This window comes from Lipotes vexillifer, unplaced genomic scaffold (genome assembly GCF_000442215.2).
Source record: "Lipotes vexillifer unplaced genomic scaffold, Lipotes_vexillifer_v1.1 scaffold948, whole genome shotgun sequence".
Taxonomy (NCBI): domain Eukaryota; kingdom Metazoa; phylum Chordata; class Mammalia; order Artiodactyla; family Lipotidae; genus Lipotes; species Lipotes vexillifer.
The window spans coordinates 2024540-2050136 of NW_006793764.1; the positions used below are offsets into that span (position 1 = coordinate 2024540).

Genomic DNA, 25597 nt, shown 5'->3' on the forward strand with positions numbered 1-25597 from the left:
ACAGGTAAGGGCTCTCTCTAGAGCCCTTACAGACCATTTCTGGATCAGAATCTCAGAACATGCTAGAAGTGGGTGGAGCCAGGGAGGGATGGAATAGGAAGGTGGAGAATCTAAACCAACATCACTTATGTCTCAATTTTCCTCAGGCCCTGATAACTGAATCAGAGAAAAGGGGAAAAAAAGAGCACCCGATGTAAGTGAACGGTATTTCTTTGAAAGGAAGCAATATAAAATTGACCAAGTAAATCTGGTAATAAGTCAGGCCATAAGATGACAGAAAGGGCAATGTTAGTGTTTTGTATAAAAGGCACAGGTCAAGGAAAGCATGGGGAAAAAGAGCCAAGCAAGAGAACCAAGGGCTCCCTTCTGGGGCTCTAGGGACACAAGCCCAGGGGGGAGAGTGAGTGTGGCAGCATGTAACACCTCAGTGTCAGTGTGCCCCAGAAAAGCCACCTCACGTGAGGCCCCAGCCCACCAGATTACTATACCAAACACAAGACTCTTTTTCTTGAAGGTATTGAAGAACTTCAACACAAGGTTTGCACAGATTGCTTGTTTAACCCTGTTTTTTTTTTTAATTTATAGAGGAACAGAAAAGAACTTTTTAATATACTTTACATGGAGGCGACAGAATGGAATTCGAAATATTTCAGTTTATTTATAAACAATAATACTATCAACAGAAGTTAAGCTTGGAAATATTTATTTCCCCAGAGATTGCCACACTTTTGAAACAAAGATTTCTCTGCCATAAAACAAATTTGAATATTTTAAAAATGACAGATAGGCACCATAAAAGATCTCCTGTCAAAAACACCCTTCTTGGGCTTCCCTGGTGGCGCAGTGGTTAAGAATCCGCCTGCCAGTGCAGGGGACACGGGTTCGAACCCTGGTCCAGGAAGATCCCACATGCCGTGGAGCAACTAAGCCCGTGCACCATAACTACTGAGCCTGTGCTCTAGAGCCCACAAGGCACAACTACTGAGCCCGTGTGCCACAACTACTGAAGCCCATGTGCCTAGAGCCCGAGCTCCGAAACAAGAGAAGTCACCGCAATGAGAAGCCCGCGCACTGCAACGAAGAGTAGCCCCCATTCACTGCAACTAGAGAAACCCCGCGCGTAGCAACGAAGAACCAAAGCAGCCAAAAATAAATAAATAAAATAAATTTTTTAAAAATACCCTTCTTGATTAAAAGATTAGAAAATTCATGTAAATTCTACAGGCTCATTAAGTTGCTGTATTTGATTAATTTTCAAATTGTGGAAGCAGTGAAAAGACATAAAATAGCAATTCATAATGTTTCTCCAGCTGACAAAGAGACATTAAAAAACAAACAGCATAGCCAGGACATGGAAGCAACCCAAGTGACCATCGACAGATGAATGGATAAAGAAGATGTGGCACAAATATACAATGGAATATTACTCAGCCATAAAAAGAAACGAAATTGAGTTATTTGTAGTGAGGTGGATGGACCTAGAGTCTGTCATACAGAGTGAAGTAAGTCAGAAAGAGAAAAACAAATACCGTATGCTAACACATATATATGGAATCTAAAAAAAAAAAAAAATGGTCATGAAGAACGGGAATAAAGACGCAGACCTACTAGAGAATGGACTTGTGGACAGGGGGAGGGGGAAAGGTAAGCTGGGACAAAGTGAGAGAGTGGCATGTACATATATACACTACCAAATGTAAAACCGATAGCTATTGGGAAGCAGCCTCATAGCACAGGGAGATCAGCTTTGTGACCACCTAAAGGGGTGGGATAGGGAGGGTGGGAGGGAGGCAGATGCAAGAGGGAAGAGATATGGGGATATATGTATATATATAGCTGATTTACTTTGTTATAAAGCAGAAACTAACATACCATTGTAAAGCAATTATACTCCGATAAAGATGTTAAAAAGAAAGAAAGAAAATAAAAAACAAACAGCAAATTCAAATTAATAGTATGATAAATAAGGAAATGTACTTCTTTCTATACATCAGATGTGAATAACAATTAATTTATGCAGTATTATATTCTATTTTCATTGTAAGTATAAAAATATTTTTATTAAGCATCAAAAGGAAAATATTCAGGTCATATAAAACCTTTTAAATACTCAATATTCACATGTGATCTTCAATGCCAATTAGGAGACACTAAATTGAATGCTCAAAGAGAAAAAATACTGGTAAATTTCATTTTTTTCTGTGGCACCTCCATCTAGTTTATCTAACTTGGACTTGCTGAAGGTCTTATTTTAAAACTGGTAAATTACCTGTGAATTACATGTCCACAATCTCGGGATTCCACAGCAAGACCACTTAGAAAAGTGGAATCATTTTATAGGTATATTCTAAAGGTTTCAAATATATATTTGTCCTTCCTTCCACCATAAGAAAGAATCCCTTAAGTATTCCTACAGTACATTTCCTCTGCCTCTCCTGCCTCTGTCAGATAAAAAGTAGGTCAAGAAACCACATTTTTTTGTGTGCCCTTTTTAGTTGTTTTGTTTGCTTGCCTAAATTGTCTGAAAAATCACCTCAAAGTCCCATATCCCTTGGTCTAGTGAGTTTGAAGTTTTAACATCCACATCTTGGTGCTAGCCAACGAATACTGGATTCTCTGCCAATGACCTGGAATTGTGTAGGTATCAGAGAAATTTGGGAAAATGCCTGATACTTTGCAATGGAGTAGATGCTTCAAGATATCAGTTTCTTCCTTTAGTCACAGCAATACAGCAAATGGAGCCAACCTATGGTAGGGAGTAGGGTAGGGTCAGCCTCATTGGGGTCCTATGGAGAGAACCCTTCAGTTTCTTCACTGTTTTTCAAGATGCCTAATGATTTCATCATTAGAGATGCATTATAAATACTCTGAGAGCTGCCTTTTTTAAAAAAGCAAGTACCCTGGAAGGCTAAATTACCCATGCTGTTAGCTGCAGATGGCCTACTATGCTGTACACAGCAGGCTGAGTGAGGCCTTAGGGGCCTAGGACCTGAAGTCAGCAATCAGCAAAGCAGCCTTAGAAGGTGGGTGACCTAGAATGATAATCTGATGTGGGCAAAACAAATGGCCAGCAGTCAGAAAACCCAGGTGTCTTATGACTTGGATCCAGAGGTCTGCCCTGCCCCTGGACAGCCCTTCCATCAGCTCCCTTGGAGAGATGCACCTGCCCCCAAGAACTCAGTAAGGCAGCAGCCAGCCATCTTCAAAATTCACTGGCGCACCTGTCATAAGTGACCATAGATGGACTGGGAAGAAAACACCAGTAGGGCCTTCAGGGGCTGTGGTGGGGAAGCACCTCCAATAATTTTGAACTTCAAACCTCCACAGCTGGTAGCTAACATTAGACTTGAGAGGAGCGATGGAATTCTGTGGAGGAACCCTGAAGACCTGGGAACGGCTGGCCACATAAATTAGTTTATTAATTCTTTAATAAATATTTATTAAACATCTACTATATGCTAGGAGTTATGCTAAGCTCTAAACGTTGGAAAGTTAGCAAAACCTACTCTTCTGAAGCCTCCAGTCTACTAGGGGCAGGTGGGGCGGCAGGGGCATGAAATAAACAATCATACAAATTTAGGATTACAAATTGTGATACATGCTAGAAAGGAGAAGAGAGTGTTCTGTGTGTATGAAAGGGGGAGATTGTGATGTACAGTGTATTTCTTTCTTTTTTTTTTTTTTTGGTGGTATGCGGGCCTCTCCCTGTTGTGGCCTCTCCTGTTGCGGAGCACAGGCTCCGGACGCGCGGGCTCAGCGGCCATGGCTCACGGGCCTAGCTGCTCCGCGGCATGTGGGATCTTCCCGGACCGGGGCACGAACCCGTGTCCCCTGCATTGGCAGGCGGACTCTCAACCACTGGGCCACCAGGGAAGCCCCTGTGTATTTCTATCTGTGGACGGTGGTGAAAAAACTTTGAAAGCTAATATTAAAGACCAAGTCAAGATTTTGGAGTAGTAGGTACCACAGATCATCTTTGAGGATGGATGATGGAGTTGTGGAGAGAAAGGGGGACTGTGGACCAAGCAGTCCCTTTCACTGACATATTCTTCCAGAGGGTAGGATGTAAAATACTTTTGCTGTCAGAGTCATCTAGATTTGGGCAATGAGATAAATAAAATAACTCCATCCCCCTCCCCACCCCTCCACACACCCCATTTCATCTGGAGCCACTTGAGGCCTCGGGGGAAGGGTAGGGAAGAAAGAAAAACAGCTCTGCAATTGGGAACACAGCTGTTGTTCAAACTAGGGCACCCTGAGAATCTTGACATTAAACAAAGCACGCATCAACTAGTAAATATTGAATTGTCAGGGGATCAATCAGATCTTTCTTCTTTGTATCTGAAACTTGAATTTCACTGGTAGTAGAGACTAGAACCCAAGTCTGATCCCCAGGGTGGCATCTCTTTCTCCACACTATGACATTTTCCCAGAGAATGAACACAGCAGTTGACTCTCCATCTGTGGGTGTGGTGCAGTTCATAACGTCAGCAGCACTCAGGGATGGGAATGGGCTCTGGTTTGAAGGGGCCGGATGTGAATGGAACTGTGTTTGTTACACCAAAACATAAAGAGGTCTCCCCACACCTCCCAACACCCCAAACATTCTCTCCTCCATCTAAAACTCATGTTTCATCCATTATACCACTGAGCTAATTAAGCCCCTGAGTCTGGGCAGTGCTTTTAGTGGATTGTTTCTAGGTTTTTTTTGTTTTTGTTTTTTGCGGTACGCGAGCCTCTCACTGTTGTGGCCTCTTCCATTGCGGAGCACCGGCTCCGGACGCGCAGGCTCAGCCGCCATGGCTCACGGGCCCAGCCACTCCGCGGCATGTGGGATCTTCCCGCACCGGGGCATGAACCCATGTCTCCTGCATCGGCAGGCGGACTCTCAACCCCTGCGCCACCAGGGAAGCCCTGTTTCTAGTTTTGATAACATGGAGAAGGAAAAAAAAAAAGACTCTTCAGTTTGAAAATGCACCTTTGTTCATAGCTAATTTCAGAGAAAAAAATCAAGTCTGTTTTGGTCCACTCTAATGGAAAGATAGAAAAAAAGTCCATAAAATCATATTCAAGTTGTGAAGAAGAGACACCAGCACAGGATTTTCAGATGCTGTAAGGCTACCTCTAGTTGTGTTTGGAGAGGACACAGTCCGTCTCTCTTGGAAGTTAATCCTCTGACTCGTCTGAGGCGAAACGAAACACATTATGGCATATGGAAAAAACAATCTTAACGAATTCCATGGCAAGGTCACGATGAAAACTTATTTCAACAAGAAGGTTGGCTTGCTGGCAGCAATGCTTGGCAGTAACAAGAAGCAAGCAGTGAAGAACATGAGATTGGTCTCAGCTAGACCTGTGTTTCCACCACAGCTTTACTATTTATATCCTTGGGAAAACTGTATAACCTCACAGCCTCAGTTTCCAAATCCACATCCTTGGGATAAATAAGAACACCCTGAACCTTTTAGGCTGTTATGAGAATTATACAAGGTAACACATGTGAAGGACATGGTAAAAGTGCTCAAAAAATGCAAGAATTCATTTTTAAAAATAATAGTCATTGATCATATTGTGTCTATCTCTTTCCTTCTGATGTGACAAGAAATATACCACTGATTTCTCAGTTTCTCATTGACAGTCTTCCTCTGTCAGTGAAGACAAATTATACAGTTGATCTGTCTACTTCTCAGTAAAACAGTATTTTGAAAAAGTCATAGTTAAGGTGCTGTCATTTGTTATTGGCTTGGGTCCCAAATTTCTTCTCAAGGACAGTCTGGGACCTGGCATTCATCCTTTTGAGTGGATCTAGTGGGGGAAGCATTTATAAACAAACAAAGTCATGTTAGCTCTGAAAGGGATTTTAGAAATCATCTATTATAACTCCATCTTGAAGAAACTGAGACCCAGAAAGTTGAAATGTATGAATTCTTCTAAGGCCATGCAGGGTGTGTGGAGCAGCCCAGGACAGCTGTGTTCAGGCAAAAGAAAACCTGAATCATCAGGACTACTTGATATGAAGGCTCAGGCTGCCTTTCTCTGCAGAGGAGCAGCTGCTCTTCCCGCACCGGGGCATGAACCCATGTCTCCTGCATCGGCAGGCGGACTCTCAACCCCTGCGCCACCAGGGAAGCCCTGTTTCTAGTTTTGATAACATGGAGAAGGAAAAAAAAAAAGACTCTTCAGTTTGAAAATGCACCTTTGTTCATAGCTAATTTCAGAGAAAAAAATCAAGTCTGTTTTGGTCCACTCTAATGGAAAGATAGAAAAAAAGTCCATAAAATCATATTCAAGTTGTGAAGAAGAGACACCAGCACAGGATTTTCAGATGCTGTAAGGCTACCTCTAGTTGTGTTTGGAGAGGACACAGTCCGTCTCTCTTGGAAGTTAATCCTCTGACTCGTCTGAGGCGAAACGAAACACATTATGGCATATGGAAAAAACAATCTTAACGAATTCCATGGCAAGGTCACGATGAAAACTTATTTCAACAAGAAGGTTGGCTTGCTGGCAGCAATGCTTGGCAGTAACAAGAAGCAAGCAGTGAAGAACATGAGATTGGTCTCAGCTAGACCTGTGTTTCCACCACAGCTTTACTATTTATATCCTTGGGAAAACTGTATAACCTCACAGCCTCAGTTTCCAAATCCACATCCTTGGGATAAATAAGAACACCCTGAACCTTTTAGGCTGTTATGAGAATTATACAAGGTAACACATGTGAAGGACATGGTAAAAGTGCTCAAAAAATGCAAGAATTCATTTTTAAAAATAATAGTCATTGATCATATTGTGTCTATCTCTTTCCTTCTGATGTGACAAGAAATATACCACTGATTTCTCAGTTTCTCATTGACAGTCTTCCTCTGTCAGTGAAGACAAATTATACAGTTGATCTGTCTACTTCTCAGTAAAACAGTATTTTGAAAAAGTCATAGTTAAGGTGCTGTCATTTGTTATTGGCTTGGGTCCCAAATTTCTTCTCAAGGACAGTCTGGGACCTGGCATTCATCCTTTTGAGTGGATCTAGTGGGGGAAGCATTTATAAACAAACAAAGTCATGTTAGCTCTGAAAGGGATTTTAGAAATCATCTATTATAACTCCATCTTGAAGAAACTGAGACCCAGAAAGTTGAAATGTATGAATTCTTCTAAGGCCATGCAGGGTGTGTGGAGCAGCCCAGGACAGCTGTGTTCAGGCAAAAGAAAACCTGAATCATCAGGACTACTTGATATGAAGGCTCAGGCTGCCTTTCTCTGCAGAGGAGCAGCTGCTATTTAAGTTTGCTCAGAAAACAAAACAAAATAATTTTTTTTAAATGTTAAAAAAATTTTTTTAAACTGCAGAGAAGCAGTTGGTATTTAACTTTGCTCAGAAAACAAAACAATTCCTTTAATATGGAATAAATAATTTGCTTATTTCTTAATCGCAAATGAGAATTCAACTATTTATACCAAATCACTTTCCTTTTCCAAAGGAGGAAAGAGAAATTAACATTTATCTAACACCTATATGGTAATTTCTGCATAGTCTCATTTAATTCTCATAACAACCCTATAGGATAGTACATTATCTTTCTTTGTAACAGATAAAGAAGTTGAGGCCCAGAGAAGTTAAGTAGCTTGCTCACACTAGTTAGGAAGTGGTAAAATGCGCATTTGGAGCCTGCTGTGACTCAAATACTCAGGTTCTGACTTAGTGTCTTCATAAACCCTCACCTTGTGTTATTCTTCTTAACAGCAATTAACACCACCTGACGTTATATTATGTATTGATCTGAGCATTTATTATCTGTTTCTACCATTAGAATCTAAGTTCTATGAGGGTAGGGTCTTTCAACAGCCCCAAAGTCTAAAATAGAGCCCGGCACATAGTAAGTGCTCAAGAAATATTTGTCACATGAGTGGATGGATGAATGAATGAATTAGTTATTAATGACTTAATAAGGGAACACAATAGAAAATTAAATAGATAAATGTAAATAGTACATAACTCTGGCAATAAGAAAGAATTTGTACGTAATAAATTAATAGTTTTTCTAGGTGAACTTACACTTCTATATAACTTTACTCTCTTTGAGAAAATATACATTTAACTGCCTTAAAAGGGATAGTTTATAGATTCCTGGTTATAGCTGGAAATGTTGGTATTTATTATGAGGAGAGCCTCAAATAGGACTAAGATTATCCAGAAAAGCATTTATTTTTAAAAACTGAGGCCACAAGGAAACCTAATGAATTAATAGTATTTGTCCAAATCAGATTTACCTGCAGGTTCACTGACTCAACCATAATAATGGCTTCAGTTCAATCTTTCGAGGTTGATTTTTTTTAATGTCATCTATAAAAGACTGACCTTACCAGTTATACTTATTTGAAAACAAGCCATCTTTCAATAAGTTTCCCCATGAATTAAGGCAAAGTTCAGGGATGCTATTTTTTTCAAATATTTTTAAACTTCATTTTAAAGACAGATGTCACACAAAACCTTCCAGAAGGACAACAATATAAAGGAAATATTTCTCCCTCCCGCTCTCTCTCTCCCTCTCTCTCTCTATCTCTCTCTCTCTCTCTCTCTCTATATATATATATATATATAAACGGATACCTGTGAGTCTGTGATTTGATTGCTAGCATTTGTCCTGAGGAATAATTAAAGTTGTAAGTAAATTTGAATGCATAAATTTATTTAGTGAAGTGCTGTTTCTAGTGGTGAATAACTGGAAATAAATGTAGATCAAAAGAGAATTAGTTAAATTATGAACTAGCCTCACAATGGAATGTTATGCATTCACTTAGAAGTGTAATGCAAAAATATTTAGTGACATGAAAAGTTGTTCATTATATATTTTTAAATAAAAAAGCAGTATATAAGCATGCTTCCAATTCCATAAAAAAGATGCATGTATTTGTGTGTATCTGAAAACTATATATATCAAGCTATTAAAAGTGATTAACTTTAGATTAAAAAACTAGAAATAATTTTCATTTAAGAATTGTTCGTGGGACTTCCCTGGTGGCGCAGTGGTTAAGAATCCACCTGCCAATGCAGGGGACATGGGTTCAAGCCCTGGTCTGGGAAGATCCCACATGCCACGGAGCAACTAAGCCCGTGCGCCACAACTGCTGAGCCTGCGCTCTAGAGCCCGCGAGCCACAACTACTGAGCCTGCCCTCTGGAGCCTGACAGCCACAAATACTGAGCCCATGCACCTAGAGCCCGTGCTCCGCAACAAGAGAAGCCACCGCAATGAGAAGTCCACGCACCACAGCAAAGAGTAGCCCCCTGCTCGCCGCAACTAGAGAAAGCCTGTGTGCGGCAACGAAGACCCAATGCAGCCAAAAAATAAATTAATTAATTAATTTTAAAAAAAAGAATTGTTTGCTATGTGCACTTCTGCTTTTTCCATAATTCACAAATATAGCTTTTGTAATAAAAAGCCATTCTTCATTTTAGGCAAGGATAGGAAACATGTCTGTAGGTCTCCAGTCTCTAACTACAGTTGCTACTCTTCAGGATGAATCAATTCTCCTCAATGGTTCTGTTTATTCAACATTTTATTTCTTTCCCATCTCTCATATAAACATTCCTGACATGCTTTACCTAAGTGACTCTACCAAATTCCCTCTATAGTCTTATACAACTTCCAAGATTTTCTATAAAAAGTTACTTTTGGGGGAAAAAGTACATGTAAATGAGTTGAATCCTTATTTTATGTTGTTGTGGCTGTTTTTAACATTTCTCCACCTCTCCTTTCCAGTGTATTTTACTTCGTCCATATGTGTTTTATTTTTCTTTTCTGAGACCCTGTGTGACCAAGTGTGAGACCCTGTGCCAGGTGTATGACATATGTCACCTCATCGACTGATCACAGAAACACGGCACCTATTCCCATTTTACAGATGTTTTATTAAAATGCGTGCAGTGCTCTCTGATTTATGTGGCATTTTCACAGATACTATTTCATTTGACCCTGTTGGTGTTGGTCTTATTAATATTTCTGTCTTACAGATGAGAAAACTAAGACTCAGGGAAGTTAAAGAACTTCTGAAAAATGCTCCTGTTGGGAATCAGTGGGGTTGGGACAGGAATCTGACTTGTTTGCCTCCTCCTATCCTGACTCAAAGGTTTAACCTGTTTTCTCTCTGTGGTGAGAGCTCTGTGGGTTGTTGTTATTATTATTACTACAACTGTTAACATGAATAAGGAAGACTGATTTCACAGATTATTAAAACGATTAAAAGGCAAAAAAACAAGAGAATTCAACCGACCCAAAGGGAACCAGTCATGAAAAGTGACTCTGCTTCTCATCAACGTTCTCCTGTCACAGAGGGGAGATTGGACTATGACACTGTTACTCCTCAGTGGGATTGCGAAGTTTCAGAATGCTTCTTTCTCTGACATCCGAAACATCTTATTTCCTGTCAAGTGAAATATTAATTCTAAGTTAATCACTCAAAAGCTTTAAAAATATCTTCATCTTGTGGTTTTTCCCAAAGTGTGTTACAACTGATTGTTCTCAGGAAAAAAAAAAAATGGCTGAGCAACTTGGCTCCTTGTCAATCTGCAGAGTTTCCAATAAGTGTTCAGCTGTACATAGCACTTCTGGTGTCCTTGACTGCAATTAGATTTAAAATATTTTTTTTTAACTATCAGTCACCTGCCTTAAAATGATAATTATGCCTTGTATTCTTATTATCGCCTCCTAGAATCTCAGGTGCTTTCAGCATTTGCTTAAATGGCTTTTATCTACCCACCAAACACACAGCAAGCCAGTCCTACACATACATTTATTGATATTTTGTTAATGGCTCCTCCTTTGTGATTGGGACCCTGTAGCAGAGATGGCTAGGTGACCCCCAAAGATTCATGCTCCCCTTTTGCAGTGAAGATTTGCTGCTGGAAAGTAGCTGCCTGAACTCTCTTCTCTTCTCCAGCCTTCCTTGCACATCAATGGACTTGTACGCAGCCCTTATCAATGGGATGTGAGTGGAAGTGATGTGTACCACTTTTGAGTTGAGGTATTTAAGAACTGGAGGCACAATCTTTCACTCTCTTTTCCTCCTGGCCAACAGCTGAATGTTATCAGAAAAACCTGAAAGCTTTTCTGATGGCAGAGCCATAAGGTGGAAGCAGCCTGGGTTCCTGAGACACTGCTTGGAGGAGAGCCACCTGACCCGCATCAGACCGTGACATGAATACGAAATAAGATTTTGTTGGGTTAATCCACTGAGATCTTGGGATTATTTGTTACAACAGCTAATTCAATACTAGACCTATAAGCCTGGATATCCCTCCTCATTAGGCCAGGGTCCTGGAATTAGATGAGCTTGAATCTACTATAAATATTAACAGGATGGAAGCGCCATGTTGCCACAATGGAAGTTCTGTCACTAATTTGTCCCCAGAGCAACTGTTGGGAGCAATGGCAAAGACCATTAAGTTGCCCATCAATAGACATTATCCCCTTCCTTCTAACTCAACCCTAGTTTTGTTGGAGGTGGCAATGTGCCGGGCTAATAAAAACTACATTTGCCAACCTCTCTTATAGGTAGAGTAACAGATCTGATCAATGAGGTATATAGCAAATGTCACTGTGGGAGTTTCTGGGAAAGTTCCTGAAAAGAGAGCAAAGTTAGCTGACATGCCTCTTTGGCCTTTCCTCTTCTTTCTGTCTTCAATATTCTTTCAATGCATATAATTTCAAGAGCCATCTTCTGACCATGAGGATGAGAGCCACACACTAAAGATGGTGGAACACAAAGACACAAGGAACCTGGGTCTCCAGTGGTATTTTGGACTATCACACCAAGCCTAGACTGCCAACCACTGGAATTCTTCCTACTCAAGAAAAATAAGTAAACCCCTGATTTATTTAAGCCACTGTTTAGTGGGATTGTCTGTTCCTTGCAGCAGCTAAAAGCAATCCTAACTCATAAAAGGGAGGACCTTCTAAGAAAGACCACAGCACATACCTTCCTAACAGGTTGATCTCTCTGCTTCTCTGCACCATTCTTTTCTTCTACTCTCATTAATTCTTCCCAGCCCAGAACATACACTGGACCAGAGCAGTTACTGAATTTCTAAGCCCATTTGGTAACTCTTGAGGATAAAGAGCTCACTGGCCCTTTTCCTAGTCATTTAATTTAGTCTCAAATCCTGCTCCTTTGAATGATACATAGCAATTTTCAAGCACCTTCCTTCTCTGATATCCTCAAACTGCTGATTCATCTCTGGACTAGAGAGCTCTGCAATCTGGGCTCCATCAACATCATCATGGGATTAAGAGAAACCCAAGAAGTTATTGCTTATTCACTTGCCTCCAGGCAGGACTGTGATTAGCTCTTGCGGATATATAGCTGTCTTCCATGGGCCAAAAAAGTCTCTCACAAAGCATGACTCATTGGTAACTTTGAAGGAGTTGATTTAATCTGTTCTCAGTTTCTCTGCCAGTGAAATGGGTATTGTGATCTGAACAGAGAATGACAAGACCTTTGGTTTAAATATGTGCAATTTGAAATGGGATATGATCACTTATTTTGTTGGGGGCTGTAATAAATTAAAATGGACAAATATTTTGCAGCTCCTCCCATCAAGAGACTTAGTCTACTTCCCTGTCCCTTGAAGCTGGGTTGCCTTGTGACTTGCTTTGACCAAGGAATGTGGTGTAAGTAATGTAGGAGCTCTAGACTAAGCCTCAAGGAGCCTTGCAGCTTCCATCTTCATCCTCTTAGAATGTCCTCTCTACCATGTAAGGAATATGGAGCTGACTTCTGAAGGAAAAGAGACCATGTGCAGAGAGACAGCCAGCCCCCCAGGGCCCTGGACTTGTGATTAAGGCCATCTCAGATGCTCCAGCTTCAGTCCAGCCACCAGGGAATTGCAGCCACATGATGCCCACAGCAGGACAAGCAGAACCAAACTGCTGAGCCCAACCCAAACTGCCAACCCACAGAATCATGAGAAACACTAAACTGCTGTTGCTTTAAGTGAATAAACTTTGAGGTACTCTATTAGTTTCCTAGGGATGCCATATGTCATGAGCCTGGTGGCCTAAAACAACAGAAATTTATTCTCATGCTGTTCTGGAAGCCATAGGTCCAAAATCAGGGTGTCAGCAGGACCTGCTCCCTCTAAAGGCTCTAGGGAAGAATGTTTCCTTGCCTCTTCTAGCTTCTGGTGGTTGCTGGCAGACCTTGGTGTTCCTTGGCTTGTGGTGATATAACTGCATTCTCTGCCTGTCTTCACATGTTCTCCTCTCTGTGTGGCTCTGTGTCTCTGCTCATAAGGACACCAGTGATTGGATTTAGGGTCCACCCTAATCCAGTGTGACCTCATCTTAACTTGATTACATTCGCAAAAACCTTATTTACAAAATAAGATGACGTTCACAAAGGCTTAGGAATCTTTTCGGGGGGACACAACTCAATGCACAACATGTGGTTTGTTTAACATGTAGCCAATATTGGTACTCTTTCCTATCATTTTTGTACTTCAAACGTATGAAGATAAATGTAAAGAAAATAAAACAGAAAGGATAACCATGTTCTTAAAGATAATATATGACAGTGCCACTGAGTTTCAAAATCTCCCAGAAAGAAAATATCTAAGTTGACTATCTTAATTACAGTTAGTGCCAAGCAAAATTTATGATATATTAGACAGTATCAGGTATTTTAAATATCTTTAGTCACATGTAAGACTTATTTTATAGGGGGGAAAAGAAAACAACTGTGTGCTTTCTCTCTGAGATGAAAGAATCCTCTGTTAGCATTGCGTGTGATATTTGTGTGAAAGTCAAAGCCTTGTTAGAGCCTCTGGTTACCGCTGCCCCACTTCTCCTCTGCCTGATCCAAACTTTTGAAAGGAGTGGTCTCTACCAACTTCCTCCATTTCCTCTGCATTGACTCCCTTCATAACCTGTGAAATGTGACTTCCTTCCCCACAGCTCCACTAAAACTGCTGTCTCAGAGGTTCCCACTGATCACCATCAAGTCAAATATGATGCCTCTTTCTTTGTCCTCATAATTTTGCATCTGACCTGTTTAACTGCCCTGTTACCTCCCTTTTCTGATACCACCCCAGTCTGCCACATCTTAGTCAAATTCTTCCTCCTCTCCATATAGCTCTTCTCTTGCACCAACTAGCAGTGACCCTTTGGGCCTATTCCTTTTCTCTTCCCAGTCTATGTCCCTACTTAGAAAATGTGTCCATTCTTCATTCCCAGCCCCATCTTATCGATGACTTCCTAATCAATATTTTCCATCCTGACCTATCATTTAAGCCGCAAGCTTGTATCTCAAACTGCCCACTAGAAATGTTGTATATTTTATGCTCATCTGTACTAGTCAGGGTAGGCTTGGTTTTGCTGTGATAACAAATAATCCAAAAATCTTAGTGGCTTATAAAAACAAAGACTTCCAGAGAGCAATTGTGGCTCTGCTCTGTCTCTACTCTAGGACACAGGTTGACAGATCAGCCTCTGTCTGGAACATTGCTGGTTGTATAGAATAGGAAGCAATGATATGACAAAGGGCAGGCCAGCTCTGAAACCCCACCTCAAAGTGACCACATCACTTCCAACAAGGTGAAAAGTAAATTCCTCTGACAGGGAAGGAGAGCAAATATACAGAAATGTGAAATCTACTATATTCTCTTAAACAAAACTCTACAAGAGAAGTACAAAATCATCCTCCTTAAACCAACTCAAGGTCCTAATTTTCATAATTTCTCATTGGCATCCTCTTTATCCAATTTCCCCAGGAGGGAAATCTTTGTGTTACCTCTTTAATAAACTTTAGTTTTCCCAATTACAAAAACACTCTTTGAAGAAAACTTGTCATATATACATCCACACACGTCACATACAAGGAAACAAAAAATCACCAATAATCCTAACACCTAGGTACTATCCAACACTTATCACATGTTAGCACATGTCCCTCTGCTCACCTCCCTATCACATGTATCAATCTATTTAATCTCTGTAGGGAGACACACACATATTTACTTTTCCATAAAAAAAGATACCATACTATACAAATAGCTTTACCTAGATTACTCTAATATTTTCTTTCTCCCCATTATTTTAAAATATCCTCTGTATGGTAATGATGTGCAAATTTAAGTATCCAGCTTTGGCCTCTCCCCTGAGCCCCAGATTCCCGAATAAAACTTCGTAGTAGGTAATTCCAGGGCTTCCCTGGTGGCACAGTGGTTGAGAGTCCACCTGCTGATGCAGGGGACACGGGTTCGTGCCGCGGTCCGGGAAGATCCCACATGCCGCGGAGCGACTGGGCCCGTGAGTCATGACCGCTGAGCCTGCGCGTCCGGAGCCTGTGCTCCGCAACGGGAGAGGCCACAACAGTGAGAGGTCCGCGTACCGCAAAAAAAAAAAACAAAAAAAACTATGTAATAGGTAATTCCAGTTGAATTTCTAATATGCATCTTAGCATGTCCCCAATTAAACTCCTGATTCAGCCTGAAAGCCTATTCTTCATCCAGTCTTATTTATCTGTTAAAAGCATCAACATCCACACATAACTCTAACCTGAGAGACATTTTGATTCCTCTTTTCCTCTCATTGTTCTCCATGCCACATCTAATCCATCAACCCAATTTCCTATTAAAATATGTCTCAGAGCTGACGGCTTCTCTCCCTCTATTCTCGGCTCTCCAGTCCTGCCACCATCACCTTTCCCCTGGACCCTGTACCACCTCTCACCTGGCCTTGCTTCTGCTCTTTTCTTCTCCATAGCGGAGCCAGAGTGATCTTCTAAACACAGAGGTCAATCACATCGTGCCTCTGCTCTCAAAACCTTCCCATTGCACTTGGAGTAACATTTGAACATTTTCCTCGGCTTCTAAGGACTTTTTGTGTGTGTGTGTGTGCGATACGCGGGCCTCTCACTGTTGTGGCCTCTCCCATTGCGGAGCAACAGGCTCCAGACGCGCGGGCTCAGCGGCCATGGCTCACGGGCCCAGCCGCTCCGCGGCACGTGGGATCTTCCCAGACCGGGGCACGAACCCGTGTCCCCTGCATCGGCAGGCGGACTCTCAACCACTGCGCCACCAGGGAAGCCCTAAAGACTTTTCATGATTTCATTTCTGCCTACTTTTCTCTTCATCTCTACCACTCCCCACCCCCAACCCCCCTCACTCACTCTATCCAGACACACTGGCTCTCTTTTCTTCCAACACATCAGCCTTACTTTTGCCCTGGGTATGGCAATTGCTAACTAACTCCCCTGCCTGGTCCTGGCCGGAGCTCATCTCCTTAGGGATGCCTTCCTTGACCATTCCATCTTAAGGTTTCCACACACTTGACATGGCCCTTTTTATATTCTCTAAATACATAGCACCATACTTTACCTGATATTTCCTTTTCATTTCCTGGTTTATTTCTTTATTGTCTTCCCATTGGAAAAATGACTTCTTTCAGGACAAGAACCTTGTCTGCTTATTCACTGCTCTATCCTCACCTCTTAGAACACACACTGCCAGGCACATAAGTTGACTACAATCAATATTCATGAAATGAGCCAATGAATAAATATTTAGTTGTTTCTCAAGTCCGGCTGATTCCCCTTGAAGTATCTTTTGACGCAGACCCTTTGCTTTCCATGCTCATCAACGCCAGCCTAATCCCAGACATCACCTCACATCGGAATGACTGCAACTGCCTCCTTACCCATCTCGTGGTGCCCCCTCCAACCCATTCTTCGCACTATACCAGTTTCCTCTGTCAATCACCTCACTGTCCTTCAGGCCTGGCTGAGGCCTCACCCCCTCACCCTCTAGGGCTGCTACTCTTTCCTTCCCCTCTGAGTTATGTCAACATTTCATTCCTGCCCTTAACCCTCCCCTGGCCATGCAACCAAACACCATCTCTTGTGTTCACTTATGTGAATCTGCTCACTCCAGCTGAATTCTGGGGGCATAAACTTGTTGTTTTGGGGGGTTTGGGTGTTTTTTTTGTTTGTTTCTCATAATGCCTAGAGAAAATCATAGGCAATCAAAAAATTCATGTGAGTTGAATGAAATTATTGGGTAGAGAACAAGATACAATAGGCAAATTGGAGACATATACACACTACTATATATAAAATAGATAACTAATAATAACCTATTGCAGAACATAGGGAACTCTACTCAATACTCTGTAATGGCCTATATGGGAAAAGAATCCAAAAAAGGGTGGATATATGTATATGTATAACTGATTCGCTTTGCTGTACACCTGAAACTAACACAACATTGTAAATCAACTATATTCCAATAAAGATTAATTTTAAAAAACAGGCAATTTGGATACCCCTTCTAAAGGGATACTGTGAGAACAGGTAGTGATTTAGAATGAAAGAGTAAAATACCAGTAGGTAAAGCAAACCAGAGGCAATCCTGTTCCCATAGAGAACAGATGGCCAGCATTGCCTTGAAACAACGTTTACAGTAAATAGGATAAAGTGCATTTTTAGTGGACTTTGAACCCAAGTTTTTCTACGAGCAAAAGGGAAAGGGGATGGTCATTCTGGTGTAAATTACTGCATGAGGACAAAAAGCACCCCTAACCCTAACAACCCAGGGCCTCAGGGGGGTAACTTCTTGATGAGACCCCAAGTTCTCTTGAGTGTTCAGAGGACACAGCAGAGAACTGACTACCGAGAACTCAAACAGCTCCAACAAAGAAGATGTCTGCTGTGTACTGAGTATTGCCCTGTGTAGCAACAAGGCCAAGCAGAGATTTGGGGAAAAACATTTCTATCCATGGCCATTCTTCCCAGTTTGTCTAATTTGAGGTATGGTACAATAGAGGAACTATACCTCCCTGATCAAACAGGGGAGAATCAGCCCAACCATTCAGTTTTACCAAGCCCCAAATATCCCCATAAGGATTTTACATTTGGTAGTGTATATATTGCACAACTATTTTCATCCCTAAAGAATGACTTCAGAGGTCATACAGGGATCTGGGAGAGAAGCTGAACAGGAAGAGGTAAGAGACATTGAAGAGAAGGGGTCAAGATTTCTAATACAGTCTTAAAAGAATGATAAAACCAGGCAGGGGTGTGAGTGTGAGGAAATGAGAACTTGTAGGGCCACTGGCAGGAGTGTAAACAGGTACAACTTTTCTGGGAAGCAACTTGGCCATATGTAGCAAAAGCTTGAAAAATGTTTCTTTCTTTTAAGCAAGCAATGCCACTTCTAGAAATTTTAAGGGAGTATTTGCACTAACACATAAAGATATATGCATAAAACTGTTCATCAAGCTCTGTACATTATTATAAAAAATTAGAAACTATCTTAAGGCCCAATCATAGAGAATTAATTCAATAAATCACTGTATATCTAATCAACACAATTTTATACAGCCTATGTAAATTATAATGTAGCTCTACATGGATGAACATGGAGAGTTCATATTTTTAAATTTAAAAAATACAGCATAAAACATGTGCAATGTGATCTCATTTTTCTAAAAATGGAAAGATGTACATCCAAATATTAAGAGCTATAACTTACAGGTAATAGAAATTGTTGCTTGTTGTACTTTCCTACTTTTAATGATGAACATGGATGAAAGAATAGAATGTGGATGAAACACTGGTTCTGCCATTGCCATTTCTGCTTTTCTAATCCTGCATCTGATCTAAACACAGTGGGACACAATATAATGGTCTTATACCCTAGGCCAACTTTGCCAGTTTGTTTGATTTCACTGCACCCTGCATACAGATGCCTTCCTATATACTTTCAGAGATATCATTCTGCTTTTATTCTGCATACCCCCAAGTTGTCAATATAGCAAACTATACTACTAAAGTGCAAACTCTAGAAGCACAGGGACCACACTTAATCACAACTGCATACTCTGTTGTAATTTCCTAGAGCCTAAAGAACCTTTATAGCTGCTGATTGGTAATAAATTAGACTGAACATTCGTGGGAAAAGGAATAGCACATTCCTGTTGCTTTAGCCACTGATTATTGACCAAAACATGAATAAGCACCTGCTGTTTACCACTGAAAAGAACGAAGCACTCTTTTTTCTTAGCTTCCTCCAGCAAGAAGTCTGAGTAGTCACATCCCTGTCTGTTACAGAGGATGGAAGGTTGAGGTGTTTTTAACATCATCTCATTCCATCACTAGCTCTGTGTGGGGACTGGAGATGTGAGACCTGGTCCCCTGAGCTCTTCCTCTCTCCCTAGGTAACCACATGACATAATTATATTTTCTTTGCCATGCAGAAGTAAACACTGACTTTACATATACATGTGAATTGTCAGAGCTCAAAGAACTCCAATTGAAAAGCTCACCCGGGCAGAAGGTTCTTTGAATTGTACTAGATGCCCGAAGTTCAAGTGGAGCTTTTCCAAGAATCCAAAAATAAAATGATTCTGAATGTGAAAGACCAAAATTCTGAGTTCAATTGCCTGAAGCCTCTTCTCGTGGTTTTTGGTCTAGAACACGTCCGACGAATGAAGCAATTTCTGAAAGCAACCACACCCTGCTCTGCCATCACTACTAAAGAATAGCACTGTTTCACTGCAGACGTGCATTTAGACATATGAATACATATATTTTATGCTTGCATCATTTTTGCAGACAAAATTAGCAAACACTTCTCAGGAACAGCTCAGTGCCTTCTTCTTGTTCTGGTCTTTATGCCGAAAATTATTGGGATTGTTCTTTTTTTATTGAAGTATACTTGATTTACAATGTCATGTTATGATCTCATTACACTGTCAATGTCAATGTCACTTTGTACAGCAAAGTGATTCAGTTTTATATATATGCGTGTGTGTGTATATATATGTGTATATATATACATATATATATGTATATATATATACTTTTTCAGATTCTTTTCCCTTGTAGGTTATTACAAAAAATGGAGTATAGTTCCCTGTGCTATACAGTAGGTCCTTGTCAGTTATCTACTTTGTATATAGTAGTGCGTATATGTTAATCCCAACCCCCTAAATTATCCCTCCCCACCTTCCCCCTTTGGTAACAACCATAAGTTTAATTTCTATGTCTGTGGGTCTATCTCTGTTTTGTACACAAGTTCATTTGTATCTTTTTTTCTAAGATTATTGGGATTGTTCTTAAATGCAACCTGTCTTCTTGGACCCTTGTTTTTAATCTTACACAAAATCTCTCTCTAATGATAATTATTATGCATCACATTTTGTTCCTTTTCTACAATGATGAAATGAAGGTACGTAAAGTTCTCAACACAATACTAGGCACAGAGTAAGTAGTCAATAAATATTACTTTCTTTATTATTATTTTAAAATAAAACTAGACTTCCCTGGTGGTCCAGTGGTTAAGACTCCATGCTTCCACTGCAGGGGACGCAGGTTCCATCCCTGGTCAGGGAACTAAGATCCCACATGCTACTCAGTGCAGCAAAAAATTTTTAAAAATAAATAAATATAATAAAACTGAGACAGGGTTTCCCTGGTGGCGCAGTGGTTGAGAGTCCGCCTGCCGATGCAGGGGACGCAGGTTCGTGCCCCAGTCCGGGAAGATTCCACATGCCACGGAGCGGCTGGGCCCGTGAGCCATGGCCGCTGAGCCTGCGTGTCTGGAGCCTGTGCTCCGCAATGGGAGAGGCCACAACAGTGAGAGGCCCGCGTAACGCCAAAAAAAAAAAAAAAAAAAAAAACTGAGACACTAGCATGGTGTATAGTGGTTTAGGGAGAGGATTCTGGAGCAAGGCTGCCTGCATTTGAATTCCAGCTCTGGCCTTAGCTGTTTGTGACTTTGGACATTTTTCGTAAGTCCTTGGTGCCCAGTTTTTCCATCTGTAAAATGGAGATAGTAATTGTTCCTACATCACAGGGGTGAATAAGTTATGATATGCATAGACCCATACCTGCCATACAGTAAGAATTATACAAGCATAAGTCATTATTATTTACCCCTTTCAATCCTTAATGTCCAGAGGATCATTAATATTTTTTCTACATTGTGCATTTTTCCTCTCTATACCCAAGGTCCTTACATTACTTTAATATTTGATCTAGTTCTATATCCTGTGTTTGAAAGAAACTAAGATTTTGTTGAATTTTCAGAATAGTAATAATAATTTTTATTACACATGAAAGCCCTAAATGCTACTAAGAAAGTAAGGTAGTTGATAAGACTTGGCGCTCATACAAGGAATGTATTATGACACTTAATGCAGCAGTGCCTGAATTCCCCAAAGCAAACATAATTATGAACTGCTTAATTCAGATGTAGTCTTTCCTTTGTGCACAGGAAGTTAGTGACAATTAAACTGAAATGAAGACAAATATCTAACACTTATAAGAAATTAAATTTTACTCTTCCAGCTTAGAAAAATTCAGTGGTAGATCTTTTCTCTTGTATCTCCCCAAGCTGTGGGTTCTAGAGAGATGTTCAACTGTAACACATCATACGATCACATCATACAATTACACTTGGTGCTCAAAATGAAACAAACAAAAAAATCCTATGATGATTTCCAACACATGGAAATTTCAGCTTCATAAGAATATGAAAAAGCCAGGGCAATCATGGGGGAATGGGCACTGGTGGGCATTCCCAGGTTCCTCCTTCACTTTGGTCCTGCCCTAGACTGGGCAATGCCGCTTGCATGAAGCCAAAGAATTTGGGGACAATGAGGAACATTCTTTTCCTACTGTGAGGTAGTCTGCTCACTCTTTCTTTAGGCTGGTATGGGCAGAACTCAGCTTTTTACAAGTAAAATTTTTAATATATCCCTTTATAGGAAGCACATTGATTTAACCCCACAAACATTTTTTAATGATAGTTTGTATCATTCAGGGTAGAAAGGTGAAAAATATGCTGAATGTACTGATGGCAATATTTCAACATTGCCTTACTTTTGTAAGTTGATCTATTTAAAAAAAAGAATAGTACATAGGCATGCAAGGGAAAATATTTTCTTTTCCAACTTCAAAATTGCAAAACATCACAGTTTGTTTACATGTTAAACACTGATCAGAACAATTTGCAATGCTGCCACTGAAATGGTTTTTTTTTTTTAATTAATTACTTACTTGCTTTTAAAGGAAATTCTTAAGAATGTGGATCAAAACAGCACATGCCCAATTAAGAACACAGTCTTTGGAGCAGTTTGTAATCCCAGCTCTGCCTCTGATGTTTGCATGGCCTTGAACAAATTACATGGCCTGTGCAACTACATCTCCAAGCTTCCTTTTCTTCTTCTGTATGAGACATCAGGTGAGTCTCATAGGGTTTTTGTAAGAATCTAACAATATAATCTGTTAAGCACATAATACAGTGTCTGGGACATAGTAAATGATCAATAAATGGTGCATTTTAATATTATGTTAATACTAGGTATGCCCTTATTAATCCATTCCTTTGAACAATAATTACTGCCAAGCTCCTCTGCATAACTCTCTACCCAGTACACAAAACGCTTCCAAAGGGAAAACAGAACCCGCTAAACAGGAATATCCAATCCTTATTTTTGCCTGAGGATTAGGGAACCTTTTAAATTTTATTTAACTTGAGTGGGGCCTTTCTTGGTCAGATTGCATCATGCATTCTGTTCCACTGGGTGTGTCTGGTATCCTCAGCACAGAGATGGAAGACATATGAGCACGAACATCAACCCCAAGGGGGCTCCAACCTGCTACTGGCATCATTGTTCCCAGCCCATTGGTCCCTGCACAGGAAGTTCTCCAGCTTCAGTTTTCCTTCCTACCTTTCTTTCTTAGAATCTTCAAGTTGGTGGCAATGGAGATGATGACGACAATGATAAAGCTGATAGTAATGTGGATGAAGCCAGCTAGCATTTATTTAACATTTATTCTGAGCCAGGCACTATAAGCACTTTGTATATATTATTTCACTTAATCCTCTCAACAGTCATACAAGGTAGGTATTGATATGATGAATATCCCCATTCAACATATAAAAACTCAAAGTTTAGAGAGGTTAAATAGCATGCCCAGTGTCACAGTTAGTCTGGTGCAGAGAGCCAATCGGTAAGCAGATGTGATTCCAGCCAGGGCCTTTATTCTTTTTTTTTTTTAATAATCTTTGTTTTTATTTCGGTTTTGATTATCTTGTTTTGTTGGATTAATAGACTAGTATTTGTCATGGTTACACAGGTATTGGTTTTTAAAATTAATTTTTATTGGAGTATAGTTGCTTTACAATGTTGTGTTAGTTTCCACTGTACAGCAAAATGAATCAGCCATACATATACATATATGCCCTCCCTTTTGGACTTCCTTCCCATCCAGGTCACCACAGAGCATTGAGTAGAGCTCCCTGTGCTATACAGTATGTTCTCATTCGTTATCTATTTTATACATAGTATCAACAGCTTATATGTGTCAATCCCAATCTCCCAATTCCTCCCACCCTCCCACTTACCCCTCGGTATCCATACATTTGTTCTCTATCTGTCTCTATTTCAGCTTTGCAAATAGGATCATCCATACCATTTTAAGTAAGTCAGAAAGGGCCTTTATTCTGAACCCCCAGGCTACACCAACCCCACTGCTGCTTTCAAGACTGCCTTGTAGGGATTAGTGCAGGTTCTACTGCTCTCCTCAGATTAATTCCACCCAACCCCAAGGCTCTAACATATTTCTGTCAGTCATACCACCTGACCTGAAATTCACAGAGACAGAAGAGCAGCAGCTATGACAAGTGGTACATCCATCAGGAACTTCAGTTTGATTTCCCTCAGCCCCCAAACGAACTGCCCCTCCTGCGTGGCAACAGGCACAAAACCCGATGCAGAAAAAAATCCCCATAGGGAAATCCCTGATATACTTTATGCCTTTTGACTACTACCTTTTGGCCTCCAACATTAATACACAGTACACAATAATAATTAAACTCATTTTAAAGATGAAGAAATAGTAAGGTAAGAGAAATGGTTTGCTCACAGCTACACAACAGGTGGAAATAAAATGGCCAGTAAAGCTCAATATGCCCTCTGCAAGACCTTACCACCTTATTATTCCGAGCTTCTAATTCCCCGTGGCTGAAACCTCTTCACAGTCTAGCAGCACAAAAATGGACTGTGGAACTAGACTTTCACAGGCTCAGCTAAAAGAAGACTAACTGATCCTAGAGCAATGAGGGTAGTAAAATAATAAGTTGACCCTTCAGGATGAATTTCATATTATCTTTTAACCAGACAGTCTAGATTTCTCAGGGCACGACAAAAATGTCTCCAAACACTTCTCAGCAGTTTTCAGGGGAGGAAAAACTGCAGTCAAAGCACCTTTAGTGAGAGCAGTAGATGTACTTGCATTTAGTTTGTGCAATTTTGATTGGAATTGGAATTGGATGGTGGGTTGGATCTATGTCCTTAGTTCTTTGCTGGAGTGCTAGAAATGTAAAAATGTCAGCCACAGGCCATTCCTTTTTGTTTATTTAAACGGAGAATTAAAAAAATCACTTTTTCCACTTCATGGCTCCTTTGGACCAGAGAATAAAAATAGCAATGTCAGCAGGAGCCAAACTTTTTTCTGGAAAAATAAAACGAGAGGGGAAAGCGTCCTCCTCAGAACAACCGAAGTCTTGAAGCAGCTGCCTCAAAGCAAAACTCTCCTCATTTCAAGCACTTCTCTCGCCCCTTCTCGGAGCAGCCTCAAAGCAAGGCGCAGTTTATGAGAAACTCCGTGGCGTGCCCAGCACTGCTAACCGGGCGTCCTTCCCACTACCCGGGCCCGGCCACCTGTCAACCCCGAGGGCGGCACGGGCGAGGCGGGGCTGGGGACGTGCTCCGGGAAGAGGCACTGGTGACGGGACCATCAGGAGGACTGGGATTCTCGGGGAGGAGCTGGCTGAGCCCAGCCCTCGGGCCATCCCGCGCTCAACGGCCCCACCGCAGCCGCCTCGAGGCCCCGGGCCCCCCGCCGTGTCTCGGGCGCCACCCCTCCCCGCGGACTCCCTGGGACTCTGGCGGCGGCAACCTCCACCCCCACCCCTCGGAGCTGCCCAGGCGCCGTACTCCACCAGCTGGGGCGGTGCGGCCGCGAGTCCGCCGCGGGGCGCCTCTTACCTGTTGATCTTGAGCGCGAATGCGCGGCGCTCTGCGCTCGGCAGCGTGGCCATGGCGCGCCGGCGGCTTTTCGGCCTCTAGGGTCTCGGGAGGCGCCCAGCGGGGGCCCGGCGCGCCGCAGGGCTGCAGCAGCACGTGCCGAGCGGGACGCGAGCCTCATCTGTCAGTCGCAGCTGGAAACTTCCGCATTTCCACCTTCAGCGCTGAAATCACCCCGGGGGAGGGCCCAACCTCAGAGCTGCGGCGGCCAGCCCTGCCACCCGGCGCCCGGCCCGGCGCGCAAGGAGCGGAGCGCGTGGAGGGTGTGGACCCACCGCGGAATTGCCCTCCGGATGCTCGGACCGCCGGCGCGCTTCTTCCCGGGGCCCTGACCTCAGGCAGAAAGGAGCTCGGGCGGATGACCCGGCGACCACTGAGCGAGGCCGGAAACTCCATCTGCCCGAAGCTGCGAGGCTGCCAAAGGCCTGTGGGCAAGAGCTGGGAACGCGCGCCTTCCGCCCGCCCCGCGCAGCTGGCGCGAGGTCGGGAAACCAACCCTGGAATTCTTTGCGC

General features: G+C 41.7%; 1 protein-coding gene across 1 annotated transcript in view; it reads right to left on the reverse strand.

Annotated features, from left to right (window-relative positions):
- Window positions 1-25297, reverse strand: part of DOCK8 (dedicator of cytokinesis 8) — a 228872-nt gene extending 203575 nt beyond the window's left edge. Inside the window, exon 1 of the mRNA XM_007466761.1 lies at window positions 25046-25297. Coding sequence (XP_007466823.1) covers window positions 25046-25098 — 53 coding nt within the window. The 5' untranslated portion in view covers window positions 25099-25297. The remainder of the gene's footprint in view (window positions 1-25045) is intronic.
- Window positions 25298-25597: the final 300 nt, after the last annotated feature.